The sequence below is a fragment of the Brachycentrus maculatus genome, unplaced genomic scaffold, assembly GCF_059751285.1.
Source record: "Brachycentrus maculatus isolate JH-2025_06_01 unplaced genomic scaffold, ASM5975128v1 h1tg000286l, whole genome shotgun sequence".
NCBI lineage: Eukaryota > Metazoa > Arthropoda > Insecta > Trichoptera > Brachycentridae > Brachycentrus > Brachycentrus maculatus.
The window spans coordinates 61,464-75,884 of NW_028281037.1; the positions used below are offsets into that span (position 1 = coordinate 61,464).

At 34.2% G+C, this 14,421-nt stretch overlaps 1 protein-coding gene across 1 annotated transcript in view; it reads left to right on the top strand.

Annotated features, from left to right (window-relative positions):
- Positions 1-14,421, top strand: part of LOC148305080 (endoplasmic reticulum metallopeptidase 1-like) — a 33,763-nt gene that overhangs the window by 6,017 nt on the left and 13,325 nt on the right. The window contains exons 3-10 of the mRNA XM_088267261.1: positions 2,656-2,835; positions 6,774-6,930; positions 7,996-8,123; positions 8,674-8,802; positions 10,456-10,576; positions 11,321-11,475; positions 11,926-12,073; positions 13,665-13,865. Coding sequence (XP_088123387.1) covers positions 2,656-2,835; positions 6,774-6,930; positions 7,996-8,123; positions 8,674-8,802; positions 10,456-10,576; positions 11,321-11,475; positions 11,926-12,073; positions 13,665-13,865 — 1,219 coding nt within the window. The remainder of the gene's footprint in view (positions 1-2,655; positions 2,836-6,773; positions 6,931-7,995; positions 8,124-8,673; positions 8,803-10,455; positions 10,577-11,320; positions 11,476-11,925; positions 12,074-13,664; positions 13,866-14,421) is intronic.

Genomic DNA, 14,421 nt, shown 5'->3' on the forward strand with positions numbered 1-14,421 from the left:
CATTTACGGGGCTTACGACCGTCATAGGCTGGTTTGAGTGATCACTTTACACACGTGTAACATTCACCAATTCTACCCATTATTGACAACCACACTACTCAAATTCTTGGAAGTTCTATATATATGAACCAATTTAGAAACCTTGTTCATGAATCACTAAAACTTCACTAGAGACATCTATTGGTGAGATGTAAAGAAGCTTTTTATTAAGCAGAAACTCTTATATTAGTATGTGAGATCCGAATCCCGGATTATAATCACACACATGAGAAACGCCAGAAAATACCATTTTCATTTTTATTATTAAGCTTATAATTTGACCAGATAATTTATTTACAACATTTTGAGTGTGTCCAAATACTTGTTCACAAAATCTGGATTATCTCCAATACATTACATCTCACCAATAGATGTCTCTAGTGAAGTTTTAGTGATTCATGAACAAGGTTTCTAAATTGGTTCATATATATAGAACTTCCAAGAATTTGAGTAGTGTGGTTGTCAATAATGGGTAGAATTGGTGAATGTTACACGTGTGTAAAGTGATCACTCAAACCAGCCTATGACGGTCGTAAGCCCCGTAAATGCCCAGACTTCCATATTCTTCTTCATCTTTGATGAGATGTCAAAAAATAATATGAAAATAACTCCTGTAATAGGAGATAATCCAGATTTTGTGAACAAGTATTTGGACACACTCAAAATGTTGTACATAATCTCTTTCTTGAAGTTTAATTATTGAAATTTGTGAGTAAAAGAAATGTTCTATTTAATTAAGAGAGATTTTCTTCAATATAAATTCACAAAAACATTTTCTAATCTTGAAATAGTAAAATGATCAACAAATGCAATGAGAACAATGCATAAAATTTGTTTCTAGAACCTAAGAAGTTTCACTTATAATGCGCTACAGTCTGACGCATATTTTATTTTTATTTTATTGCCATAGTTCTTAAATTTAAGGGAAAAGAACTGAACAAAATGTCAATGATTACGTTTAGTGATTTCAACTCGTATGAAGCTCAACCATTGATAAGATTCTGGCACAAAGAGAACCATTGTCAGTAATCGGCCTGCAAGCACCCCATTTTTTTAAAAGACAGTACACATCCGTAATATGAGACTATTAAACTATTTAAACATGTGGTTTTATATAGATAACGAAATTTCTTGAATGTTTTTTGCAAATACTTTGTGGCACATTTTATAAACTTTATAAAATTAAACAACTTTGTTGTAACCACTTTTTTTATTTTGAAACCGGTTGGTTAAAGTGTACTTATAATAAAAAGTGGTTTAAACAATGTTGTATAATTTCATAAAGATAACAAAGTATTATATCTTATTTTCATTCAAAATATATTTTTATTATAAACCCTTATCCGCACCAAATGGTGCATAGGGCACTGCTTCATATAAACGCAGTGTTATCTTGATCGTTTACACATGAAGGAAAGGTGATCAGCCCTCCGCTTCAGGTACCAGTCCAGGGTAATATCAAATAAATATTACAGTGAAAAAATCACTTATATTTATTAAACCCCCCCTGGGAATCGAACCCAGGACCTCCAGAATGGTAGCCGAGCGTGCTGACCATTACACTACGGAGGAGGTCAATATAAGTGGTTTTAAAGTCTTAAATATCAAACATCCTGGTTCTTTGTCTAGATTAATGTGAACAATTCTAATGTATGATAATATTAAGGGGAATACTTCATAATATTTGACACTCTAAATGCATTAAGTTAAGACATTTAATTCTTTTGATATCACTAGCTAGTCTACAATATTTAATCTGATGGAACATTTTAATCACTTATCAATTCACTTGGTTATTTTATAATATTTTTTATATACAGGTGTCCCATAATCCAATGCATTCTTTTTAAAGGGGTGTTAGGTTAGGTTAGGTTAGGTTATGTTAGGTTAGGGGAATACTTCATAATATTTGACACTCTAAATGCATTAAGTTAAGACATTTAATACTTTTGATATCACTAGCTAGTCTACAATATTTAATCTGATGGAACATTTTAATCACTTATCAATTCACTCTGTTATTTTATAATATTTGTTATATACAGGTGTCCCATAATCCAATGCATTCAAAGGGGTGTTAGGCCAGTTTATGACTCATCAAAAAATAAAAAATATGACCTCAGTAAAAGTGCCTTAGTTTTCGAGATATTACCACTTTTATGAATTTTCCGAACGTCTTCGCCTTAGATTAGTTTTTTAAGTGTCACTTTTTCAAATTTTCGTATTTTAGGATTCTAATTTATGTAAAAAAAAGTCTCGAATGCAAAGGGTTAATATTGATTTTTAAAAGTATTAAAGCAAATAAAATAATAAACAATGTTTTGAGTGTAAAAATAATAAACATTGCAACAAAATGATAGTTATGAAAGTTTATAATCACACTGAGATTTTAGTTTACTAATTTCCATTGAAAAAAACCATAATTTTCATAGATTTTGTTGTTTCATAGATTTTAAATATTTTCATTGCTTCACAAGTGTTGTCAAATCAAACATATTACAAATGTGTGCTATCTATTTTATTTCTTATCCATTTAGCCAGACTGAGCCACAGCAATGTGTGACCAAGTACAGCAGTTTTATATAATTTTAAAATTAAAAATGTATTTTTTTGCAGATGAACAAAACACACTTGTTCAGTGGCATCAGATCCAAAAACTCCCTCAAGAAGTTGACCAGTATGGGGCCTCGTGTCGTGGGAACTCCGGAGAACAGAGTGATGGCTCCGGCCATCATAACTGATGAACTGTCCCAAGCCAAACTCAAAGCTCACCCGTCCCAGTCTTTGCTGTTTGAGGTAAACTTTACTATCTTGTCTTAACTTGAATCTAATGGCTTATAGAGTACTGGGTCAAAGTGACCCGCTGCTCCTTCATTGGGTAATAAAAGTGATTTTATTTGGATGGTTTAAAAGGTGGATAGGTTAAAACCTATAAAGGGGTTATGAAATTCGCAGAGTTGTTTACTATTTGAGGTAAATTCAATTAATTTTATAAACTGTACAATACCTGGATTGCTTCTATCGTCTTACAAGGCTGTGAAATATGGCACCTTGTTAGGACCTAGAGCAGCCATGTACTTAGCTTTGAGAATAGGTGTCTGCGAAGGATTTTCGGCATGCGGTGGTTCGACTTTGTGAGGAATGAAGAGGTAAGGCGTAGGACGTGGCAAATCTTAGTCACAACTGTTTTCAAGAAAGGGCGATTCAGTTGGCTAGGCCATGTACTCCCCATGCCTCCCGAGAGTCCCCATCAAGCTTGACTCTTTTACAAGGCATCAGGTTCGCGCATTCCAGACAATTCGTTGGCAATTCTCGTCTAAACTTTAGGACGCGGACCTGACATAGGAGGATGCAAAGAAGCTGAAAAACCTGGAGACAGTTTGTAGACTTCATATGCCCCACATAGGGAGCGGATATGGTAAAATAATACAATAATATTATAAAAGACTATATTGATCTAGAGATTGCTACGTATTCCATTGACCGATATGGTCCGCAGTGCAAATGTGCTCCAAAGAGCAAGAGCAGGGAGACAGTTGCTGACTGACATCAAGGTCCGGAAGGTGTCCTATCTGGGGCATGTGCTGAGAGCAGACAAGTACAAGCTATTGCACCTAATAGAAGGTCAACAAAGTGTGGGCGGAATACAGATTTCCTGCCTCCGGAATATATGAGATTGGACATCTGAGTTTTTTAACAAAATGTTGTTACCATAAAATTTAGGGCTCCACGTGTTGTGTGGTGGACGATATTTTTAATCGTATGATTCCCATTACTATAATGTTGCCAGATAGAGATATGTAGGTTTCTCGCGGTATAAATTATATGGCCATTTTTAAGACTGGTGGGAATTTTAAATCAAACGCTCGACATATTTGTATTAATTTGTGAGTGTAAGACGCACCTGAATTTAAGATCCCTAAAATACTGTATTTGGGCTTGCCTAAGACAGTATTGAATTAAAATAACTGCATTCATAACAAATATTAATTAATCTTAACACATTGTAGTCGGGCGCTTCGAACAATAGACTCTAGCCTATTTGCGCGAAAATATATCGCTTTCTTAAAATTGACACAATTTCTAAACCAAAGTATATTTTCGATTGAAATTTTCAAAGAAATCATAAATGACATTTGATCATCAAAAATAAATTATAATCATAATTTTTAATTAAGTATTCCGTATTTCACAATTTTAGAAGCATTGTAAACTCTAAAAAATAGTCTTCCCCTCCGAGGTATCATTCCCTATACAATGCTAATATATTCAAATAATAAAATACCAAAGAGTAAACAAAACAGTGCGAGCGGTATGAAAAGTAGTCCAATACGTGAAATGACTCAAACTAAACTGGAGATTGAGATCGCATAAAAACATTAGATTTTTGGCGATGCCTTTACAAGCGACACACTAGCCAATCCGGACAAGGCATCTCAAATAACGTCAACAGACTGTCGCCTAGCACCCAGGTAGCAGATTATCCTTCGAGGCGTTTTATTTCACGCTGATAACAAACCCGTATATTGCCGTTTCCCGCCGATAACCGACAGTCGACAAAAACGGCATTTGCCGTGTCCTGCAGTTGACCGACAGTCCGCGAAAAACGGCAAATGCCGTGTCCTGCCGACAATGTGTTAACACATTGTTTACGGGAAATGCTTAAAAGCATCTTTTGCATACTGTTAGTAGAGAGCAGGAGACATAAGTATTCTACGAGTATTTGCTTACTTTTGATAGAGCGCAAGATGCCTAAAAATACTGTACAGATCGGAATTGGGTATTGCGGTTACTTGTAATGAAGTTAGTTGTGATTAGCATATGACCCAAGTAAGTACACTAATTATAGTTGGGGTTGATGAAAAAAAACTGTCCGACAAGAATGTGTTAAAAATAAACTGTTGCAATGACTTTGAAAGTGCATGTGAATATAGAGTTTTGATTTTTATTAAAATTTACTCCTTATACAATATCATAAATTTAATCTTATCTTGGCAGATTATCGAACAAAAAAATGTTAGTACATTAAACCCGGTAACTTCTGTTTGTATTATTGTAATAAAATCTCCATTCAGTGCGTTGTTAATTTATTTGACGCCTTTTGCGCGATTATGGTCATAAATTACTATGGATATCGGCATTTTTATCTGTGTGTATTTACCCTTTTTTAAAAGGCTTTTAGTGGCATTATAAAGAAGACCATTTTTCAATTTATTTTTTCATACATATGTATGTATTTGTTATCTCTCTAAAATTAGTTTAAAATATAAATTAATATCACTATATGAATGTCTCTAATTCATTGTTTGCAAATCTGGGTTTTGTCCACTTAGGAGTTAATTATATTGATATCTCAAAATAGATGAGAAAAAATATGGATGTTTGGGTATTTATGGGGCTTACGACCTGTCAAAGGCTGGTTTAAGTTATCACTTACACGTGTTACATTCTCCATTTTACCCATGATTGAAATAATAACTCAACTCAACCATAGATGGTGCTGAGAACTAGCATGTGAAAGAAGGTGTCAATCGAATAATACATACAACCTCCGAAATATACTTAAACCAGCCCTAAAGTCGTACGCCCTGTTAAAACCTAGACTTTCATATTCTTTTTCATCTTTGTTGATATATAATATCAAAATAAATAACTCCGAAGTGGAGGGAAATCTAGAGTTTATTAACAAAAATTTGCACCAACTTAAAATATTTTGAGTGATATGGTTTTCAATCATGGGTAGAAAAGTGAATGTTACAGTGTATAAACAGCCAATGACAATCATAAACACTGTAATACCCAGGAATCCATATTACTTCTTCTTCTTCTTTTTCTAGATCCTAAGGATCTGTTTGTGCCTCCGCTTGTAGCTCTTGGGATGTTGACTCCCAGCTGTCTTTCCACCTTTTTGGAGGCCTGCCTGGGGAACATCCATATTACCATTTCAATAAACTTCTTCACCTATATTGAGATAAAAAGTCTTGATGTTTGAGTTACTTCCCTCGCTTGTTTGAATATTACTGAAGTGAAAGATCATCTGTTCCATAATGCGTGATCACAAAAAGTCCTGATGTTTGCGTTATTTTCCTTTGTCCTTTGAAGCAGTGGTGAGGTTCAGCCGATTCGAACCGGTTCGTTAGAACAGGTGCCTACAATTTTTAGAGTTCGCCGAACTAGTCCTTAACGCTTTGTTGTCACACAATATTCCGATTGAGATCATGTGTCGGAGCATTACTTGGTCCGCCAGGTTATATATCTATTTGAACCTCACAAAGAGGAAAAACTATTGATTTGATAGGTCTCCCATTGGATACCCGGGACCCAGTTCCATCAGTACAAACTTGTTTAAGAAAATGTAACCACACAGCTGATGAGACTGGGATTAAAAAAGGAAAATCAAAGCGTATAAGACGACAACCAAAAGGCGATTTGGAAATATTAAAATAAAACTGACTGAATTATTTTTTAGTTATTTTCTTTTTTGTACTCTGTTCATTATAATTATTTTTTTAGTTATTTCATGTAGGATGTAGGTACCTTCTTTGTTACAGAGCTTGTATATATATTATGATTTATGTTGTACAACATTGTTTCATTACTTTTAACTGTCTTCTAAATCTATTTGAATATTACTGAAGTCAAAGATGGTCTGTTTCATAAGACTTGATTACTAGTATGAATTCACTGATAATCAAATTTGACTAAAAAAGTATATGTGAATTTGATTTATATAGACGCAGCGGGGCAGCGGAGCTTATACTCTAGAATACGTCCCCCGATTCACAAACGTTTATGAGAACATTCAGAATGTGGTGGCCTTTCTGGAAGGAACTAGCAGCGAACACAGTATACTGGTCAATTGCCACTACGATTCCGTTCCCACTAGCGATGGTAAGTAATACAAATATTTGTTTAATAAGACCCCATTGAACACCGTTTCGGTATTTAAGTGTATAAATAGTTCTATTAATTTATTTTATAAAATAAAACTGCTTTGTTTTTGACCACTTTTTATTGGTACTTTTCTCTAAGGCACCGTGGCGTAGTTGGGTAGCTGCTCGACTGTGAAATTGGCATCGCGGGTTCGATTCCCGCCAATTGCAAATTAAATTCTAATATAGAAAGATTTATTTTCAAATTGGTCTAGGTGTCTGTGATGCATTTTCACATTTACCTTCCCTATCCTTACTATCCTACCACAAAGCCTTAAAAAGTAGAGGCTTTGTGGGTTAATCCTCAAAATAAAAAAACGGTTTCGACAAGAACCAGTTGGAGAAAAGTACCAATAAAAAGTAGTTTAAAAACAAAGCAGTTTTATTTTATAAAGTTTATAAAATGTACCAAAGAGTATCTGCAAAAATCATTCCAGAAAAGTTGCATTTATTACTTACCTCGCTTATTAAGTACAAGGTTTATAGATCAATTAGTAGATTCCGGTTACTTCTAGCTAAAAGCGTTTTTTTTTGTATTGTTAATTTATTCTGTATTGGAAACAGGAGAGATAATCTAACGACTGTTTGGCAGTTTGTGCATTACACGGAATTTTACCATCCGGCACTCCGGTTTTGAAAAATAAAAGCGACAACGGCAGTTTAGCGTGATCGAATTTATGCGCAATGTGTTTACGCACCGATCAAGAGTACCGATCCTAAGTAAGATAGACAAAATCACAAGTCAATCCAAGCCAATCATCGTTTTATCGCCGGACGATAAAATTCCGTGAAGCGCACAAACGCCCTTTGAGTAGTATGCGGTAGTGCTAGGATTCCCAGAAATTATGCATAATTTTTCATTTTGATATTTATATACATCTGTTACGATACAATTTGGTTTGCTGGTGTGTTCTCATTTCGTAATTTATGTTAACTAAGTAACCATCACTATGTTTCATATAGAACTGGAGGTTATCTATTGTTTTATTTTTAATATTTTACAAAGTTATTTTTTATTGTCTAGGGGCTTCTGATGATGCGATATCTTGCGCCATAATGTTGGAGCTTGTGAGAGTTCTCACACAAGCTCCTGAACGTCTCAAGTATAATGTTATCTTCCTTTTTAATGGTGCTGAGGAAACTTCGCTGCAGGTAATACAATTCTACATAATTGTTTTATTTTTACATAGGCATAAATAAAATTCATACCTTCATGAAATATTTGAAAAATGTTGTCAAAATATAAGTTTAATAAGAAATTTAAATCATGCTTTTAAAATCTACTTATATATAAAAATAATTCACAAAGAATCTTGTTAAAGGAGTCAAAATTATAGGATAAATACAACTTCCAAAATTTGTCAATTATGGGTGAATGGCGCATTATTATACTACAGCGATTACTTGTCCACCTCCATAGTGTAATGGTCAGCACGCTCGGCTACCGTTCTGGAGGTCCAGGGTTCGATTCCCAGGGGGGGTCAAATAAATATAATTGATTTTTTCACTCTAATATTTATTTAATGGAGTAGATAAGTTGAGTAGTAGTAGTGGATAAGTTGAGATGCCAAAATCCGAACTGAAACACATTACACGCAAGTGGCGGGAAAATGTTATATCTGGAGATGTAAAATACAGTTTTTACAGTATTTTTTTGTTTGTTTAATTATTCATGAATAAACATTGAGACAATACTTTTTAGGGTTCTCATTTATTCCTGACTCATCGGTGGGCATCGACAGCCCGAGTTCTCCTCAATATGGAAGCTGCAGGACAAGGCGGAAGGTCCATTCTCTTCCAATCTGGACCCAAGAACTCCTGGCTTTTCAAAGTAAGTAAATCTTCATTCCAGTACGTGCTTCTTGTTTTAGCTTTTATCTTCACCCAGGTGATGCAAAGGCCACCACAAAGAATCTTCTTCTTCTTCTTCATTAATGGCTTTTCATTCTTCAAGGGTCTACTAACCAGTTTGTAGTTATTTTGTTATCCGCACTTTTTAGATTTATTTTTAGTATATAGTGTCCGCCTCCGTGGTGTAATGGTCAGCGTGTTTAGTTACCGTGCTGGAGGTCCCGGGTTCGATTCCCAGGGGGGGAGGTGAAAATAAATATTAGTGATTTAACACTGTAATATTTATTTAATATTACCCTGGACTGGTTCCTGAAGCGCAAGAGTGATCACCTTGCCTTCATGTAAGTAATGATCAAGATCAATTTGATTCAGTGCCCTATGCACCATTAGGTGCGGATAAGGGTTATAAATAAAAATTATATATATATAGTAAACCTGTTAGTGGGGTAAGTTTTATAATTTATATATTTATTGATTTGGCGTTTAATTAGTAGAACTCCATTTTTAATTGTATATCAAATGTTACATGAAAATTAAACGCTACAATTATCATTAAATGCTATAACTTGTAGACTCAAAAAATCAGTCTTTGATTTTAACATCTATTTAATATATAAATTAGTTTTTTTTAGTAATTTTAGCATAATTAGTGAGTTTTTTTTACACTTTTAACTGTCCTACCTTTAGATTAAAGAGTAATTAAAAATCTTTGAGTTTTCTTTCATCAGATTTCCAATATTGCACTAAAATTCTTTAAATGCAAATCTGTTCTGTTTACTGTATTCTTCATTAATCTTTATTAAAGTAGCAGCAAAATGTGACCAATCCTGTGTTAAACCAATATGAAATCATTAAATCGCACCAAAACGTAACAATTTTACAAGTCAGAATTCCCGATTACTTAAAATCATTTATAATGGAAATGTAACATTTTGGTGAGGACCTCCACATTTATAATATGCCAGACAGAATTTTTAAATAGACCCATTTATGACCCTTTGCAAGTCAGATATCGTAGTCATACAGGAGAAAGTGACCAAGTGCATCATTGACTATTTGATATCTTACTAGCTTAGTATTGCCCTGAAAATATCCCAAAGGATTTTAAACTTGGAAGTATAATAAATTGACTTACAACATTTTGAGTGTGTCCAAATACTTGTTCACAAAATCTGGATTATCTCCAATTACAGGAGTTATTTTCGTATTATTTTTGACATCTCATCAAAGATGAAGAAGAATATGGAAGTCTGGGCATTTACGGGGCTGACGACCGTCATAGGCTGGTTTAAGTGATCACTTTACACACGTGTAACATTCACCAATTCTACCCATTATTGACAACCACACTACTCAAATTCTTGGAAGTTCTGTATATATGAACCAATTTAGAAACCAGCCTATGACGGTCGTCAGCCCCGTAAATGCCCAGACTTCCATATTCTTCTTCATCTTTGATGAGATGTCAAAAATAATATATTGACTTGTTAAAAATGACTAACTGCATTGATGTTTATTTTCTTGCCAACCAAAAGTGATTTAAATGGCCCTCCTGAACATTTTACGTTTTGTCAGTTGGTCACTTTCTCCTGTACGGCTACGATATGTATACTTAGTGAATGGTTTGTTTCAGTATTATGCTCGTGTAGCTCCCCACCCTCACGGGCTCATATTGGGAGAAGAGTTATTCCAAACCGGACTTCTTCCTTCCGATACGGACTTCAGGATCTTCAGAGACTTTGGAAACATACCTGGTAACATTTTATATAAGTTTTAAATTCCCTAATACAGGGATGGCAAAACGGTGGTACGCGAGGCGATTTTGCATGGCACACAAATGAAGAGAAAAAAATTAAAAGGGATAAAACAAAAAAAAAGTTTAGACTTACAGACGAAAGTACTACTGCTTGTATTCTAAGTTACCAGCTATGAACTCGATTTAAAAAGAAAAAAAATTGGCATCTAGCATACAATAACAAAAATCTCAAAAATAATAAATTTATCTTACACTTTTGTAATGATTCGATTGTCCGCCTCCGTGGTGTAATGGTCAGCGTGCTTAGCTACCGTGCTAGAGGTCCCGGGTTCGATACCCAGGGGGGGTGAAAATAGATATTAGTGATTTTACACTGTAATATTTATTTAATATTACCCTGGACTGGTTCCTGACGGGCAAGAGTGATCACCTTGCCTTCATGTAAGTAATGATCAACATAACACTGCGTCAATTCGATGCAGTGCCCTATGCACCGTAGGGTGCGGATGAGGGTTATAAGTAAGTAATAAGTTTGTAATGATTCACTGTTTTAACTTTATATTCCGTTTATTTACTGTGGTTATTATTACTACCCCAACTATGTTTAATCATATAAATAACTTATCCTGACTATGTAAGTGATGCTGTATATTTAAACTATGTGATAAATTTTGAAAAAATTAAAAATAAAGACTTGTCAAGCCTCGGTTTGTAAAATTTATGTTTTCATGTTATTATCCAGGACTTGATTTTGCGTTTGCCCGAAATGGTTACGCATACCACACCATATACGATACGGAGAACTACATACCGGCCGGCAGTCACCAGCATATGGGAAACAATATCTTAGCGATGATCAGAGTTCTTGGCCATGCTCCCGAATTAGAAAATATTAAGGTACCTATTTTAATTAAATAAATATTAATCAAGATACGCTTACCGGCACTGTTACAAATAAACCAAAGTATAAAATAAAAATATGAGTGAGATATTATTTTGAGAAATAAAAAGACTTTGTTTTTTGATACACTCACATTTTTATTAACAACCAAATAGTTTCGGCAACAACCTGTTGCCCTCTTCAGGGTTAAATTAAACCCTGAAGAGGGCAACGGGTTGTTGCCGAAACTAGTTGGTTGTTAATAAAAATGTGAGTGGATCAAAAAAACAAAATTCTTTTTATTTCTCAAAATAATATATCAATATGATCTCAAAGTTAATACTTTCAATATTCAAAACATATGAGTGAGACACTCGGTGTGAAATATCTGATTGTGAAATCATTCCCTTTTTTTCAGTGCTACTATTAAGACTACTACTACTATTACTATTATTTTCATTTGCTAGGAACATTCGGAGGGTCAGATGGTGTACTTCGACTACCTAGGATGGTTCATGGTTAGGTATTCTGTAGGAGCTGGAATAGCCATCAACATCATCGTATTTCTACTCTCAATCTTCAGCACGGTTGTATTTGTAGGACGTTTATCTCAATGTAAGTTAAATTTTATTATTATTTTATTATTCATACCAACAAACATATATAAATACTAAATCTATGATAACATTCCCTCATATTTTGGAATTGTTTAATTTATTTTACATGAATTAAACATGGTTTGTTGGGATGTATATATAGAGAATGTTTAATCCAATGTGTCTTCTGAGTTAAAATAACCCATTTTAATATTATTCTTTGACATCTCATCAAAGATGTAGAAGAATATGGAAGTCTGGGCATTTACGGGGCTGACCGACCGTCATAGGCTGGTTCACCAATTCTACCCATTATTGATAACCACACTACTCAAATTTTTGGAAGTTCTAAATATAAATATATGAACCAATTTTGAAACATTGTTCTTGAATCACTAGTCAGCCCCGTAAATGCCCAGACTTCCATATTCTTCTTCACTTTGATGAGATGTCAAAAAATAATATGGAAAATACTCCTATAATTGGAGATAACTCAGATGTGTGAAAAAGTATTTGGACACATTGAAAATGTTGTAAATGGTTTGTTTTATCTAATACAATCTACTTATGGTGCATTTATTCTTTTAATGCTCTACTTTTCCAAAAAAAGAGACTAACTCTTATGCTTGAAGAAGGTCTTATTGTGATACTGTGAAATTTAAATAATACCCACATTGTACTATATTTACTATTACATATATTTACTATACTCTTTTAAAATAACAGTACATTATTTTTTGATCCTTATCCGCACCCAACAGTGCACTGAAAACTGAAACAGATTGACGCAATGTTAAGTTTAGTGTTAATTGTCAGGTAACAAGCCTACACTTCAAATACCAGTCCAGGGATTACCCTGGACTGAATATCAATCGAGTTGTGGTCCTGGGTTAGTGTCGCTGACTCTTTAATCAGAGTTTCTGGGTTCGAATCTAAGTGGGTTTTGAACCACAATTTGATACCTATTTTTTATAATGAGCTAGTTAGGCTCACAGAAATAGTAGGTAATTTAAGTATTTTTGTATATAAATCCGAATAAATCCGTCCGCCTCCGTAGTGTAATGGTCAGCACGCTCGGCTACCATTCTGGAGGTACCGAGTTCGATTCCTACGGGTGGTCAAAAAAAATAAATGTGATTTTTTTACTCTAATATTTATTCTATATAACCCAGGACTGGTACCTGAAGCGGAGGGCTGATCACCTTTCCTTCGTGTTAACGATCATGATAACACTGTGTTTATATGTTGCAGTGCCCTATGCACCATTGGGGTGCGGATAAGGGTTTGAATTGTACATAAATAAAAATAAAGATAAATATTTTTCTGTATTTTAAATAAAATATTATATTTATACGATAAATAATGAAGCGATTTTTAAAAATATTTATTTCAATTCCCTGGTAATTTAAAGTACCTATTGCAGTAGCCATCCGTCTTTCTTTAAAATTTTCTGTTTTCTCATTTTCCTCTGTAAGAACACTGAGCATTGTACATAAAAAGCATATCTGTTTGTCTAAGACGAATACCTTTTTCTACTTTCTTTTACAACTACTTCTGCTTGCTGCTGTATCATTCTTTGCCTTGCACACTCTACCTCTACTCTTTCCTAGGGCAATGGCTCCCTCAGGGTTGGGGTCCCATAGTAAAGCTAGAGGGGCCCGTCGGGAAGGCCATGGAGCCCATCGAGAAGCTATGGGACAAGAAGAAATACAGATTCTCCGCATCCAAGAAAAGTGATTCAATGTATGCACACGTGGAACAGCTCAACGGGAAAACAAATCCCAATGATGCATTCCGGATGAGCGACCAAGGTAAGCTTCCTTATTATTATAAAACTCTTCGGCTACCAAAATCTGTATGTATAATATATTGACTTTCAGTACTTTAGCGAGAAATACTAGATACCTCAGATCTGACGTCATGATTTAAAAAAGTATCAGATACATTTTGAACGTATGTTAGGGATTCATTCAGGATTAAACAATTATTTTCGATTCATATTATGTTTCTTCTTCTTCAATAAGTTAAACATCGATATTTAGAATTGAAATATCTTACAATGGATCATTATCACGACAGGAGGAATATCTAATTTAACATACTCAACCCATAAAGGATTGTATTAGACTCGTTTTGTGTTTATAACAGCTGATATAATTAATATTTTCATTCATCATTTTCTTGTGGAAAATTCGCCTTTGAAAATACGTTGTTTTCGTAAGTTGGCAATGAACGACGTCACAGAAACGATGGAGTTATTTTGATGTTGGTGTCATTGCTAAATTACTGGCGACTCTATTTGTTGATGTCTATGATGTCATAGAAACCTCAACAGTCCTGGTAACCAAAGTATAACTATTTTAAATT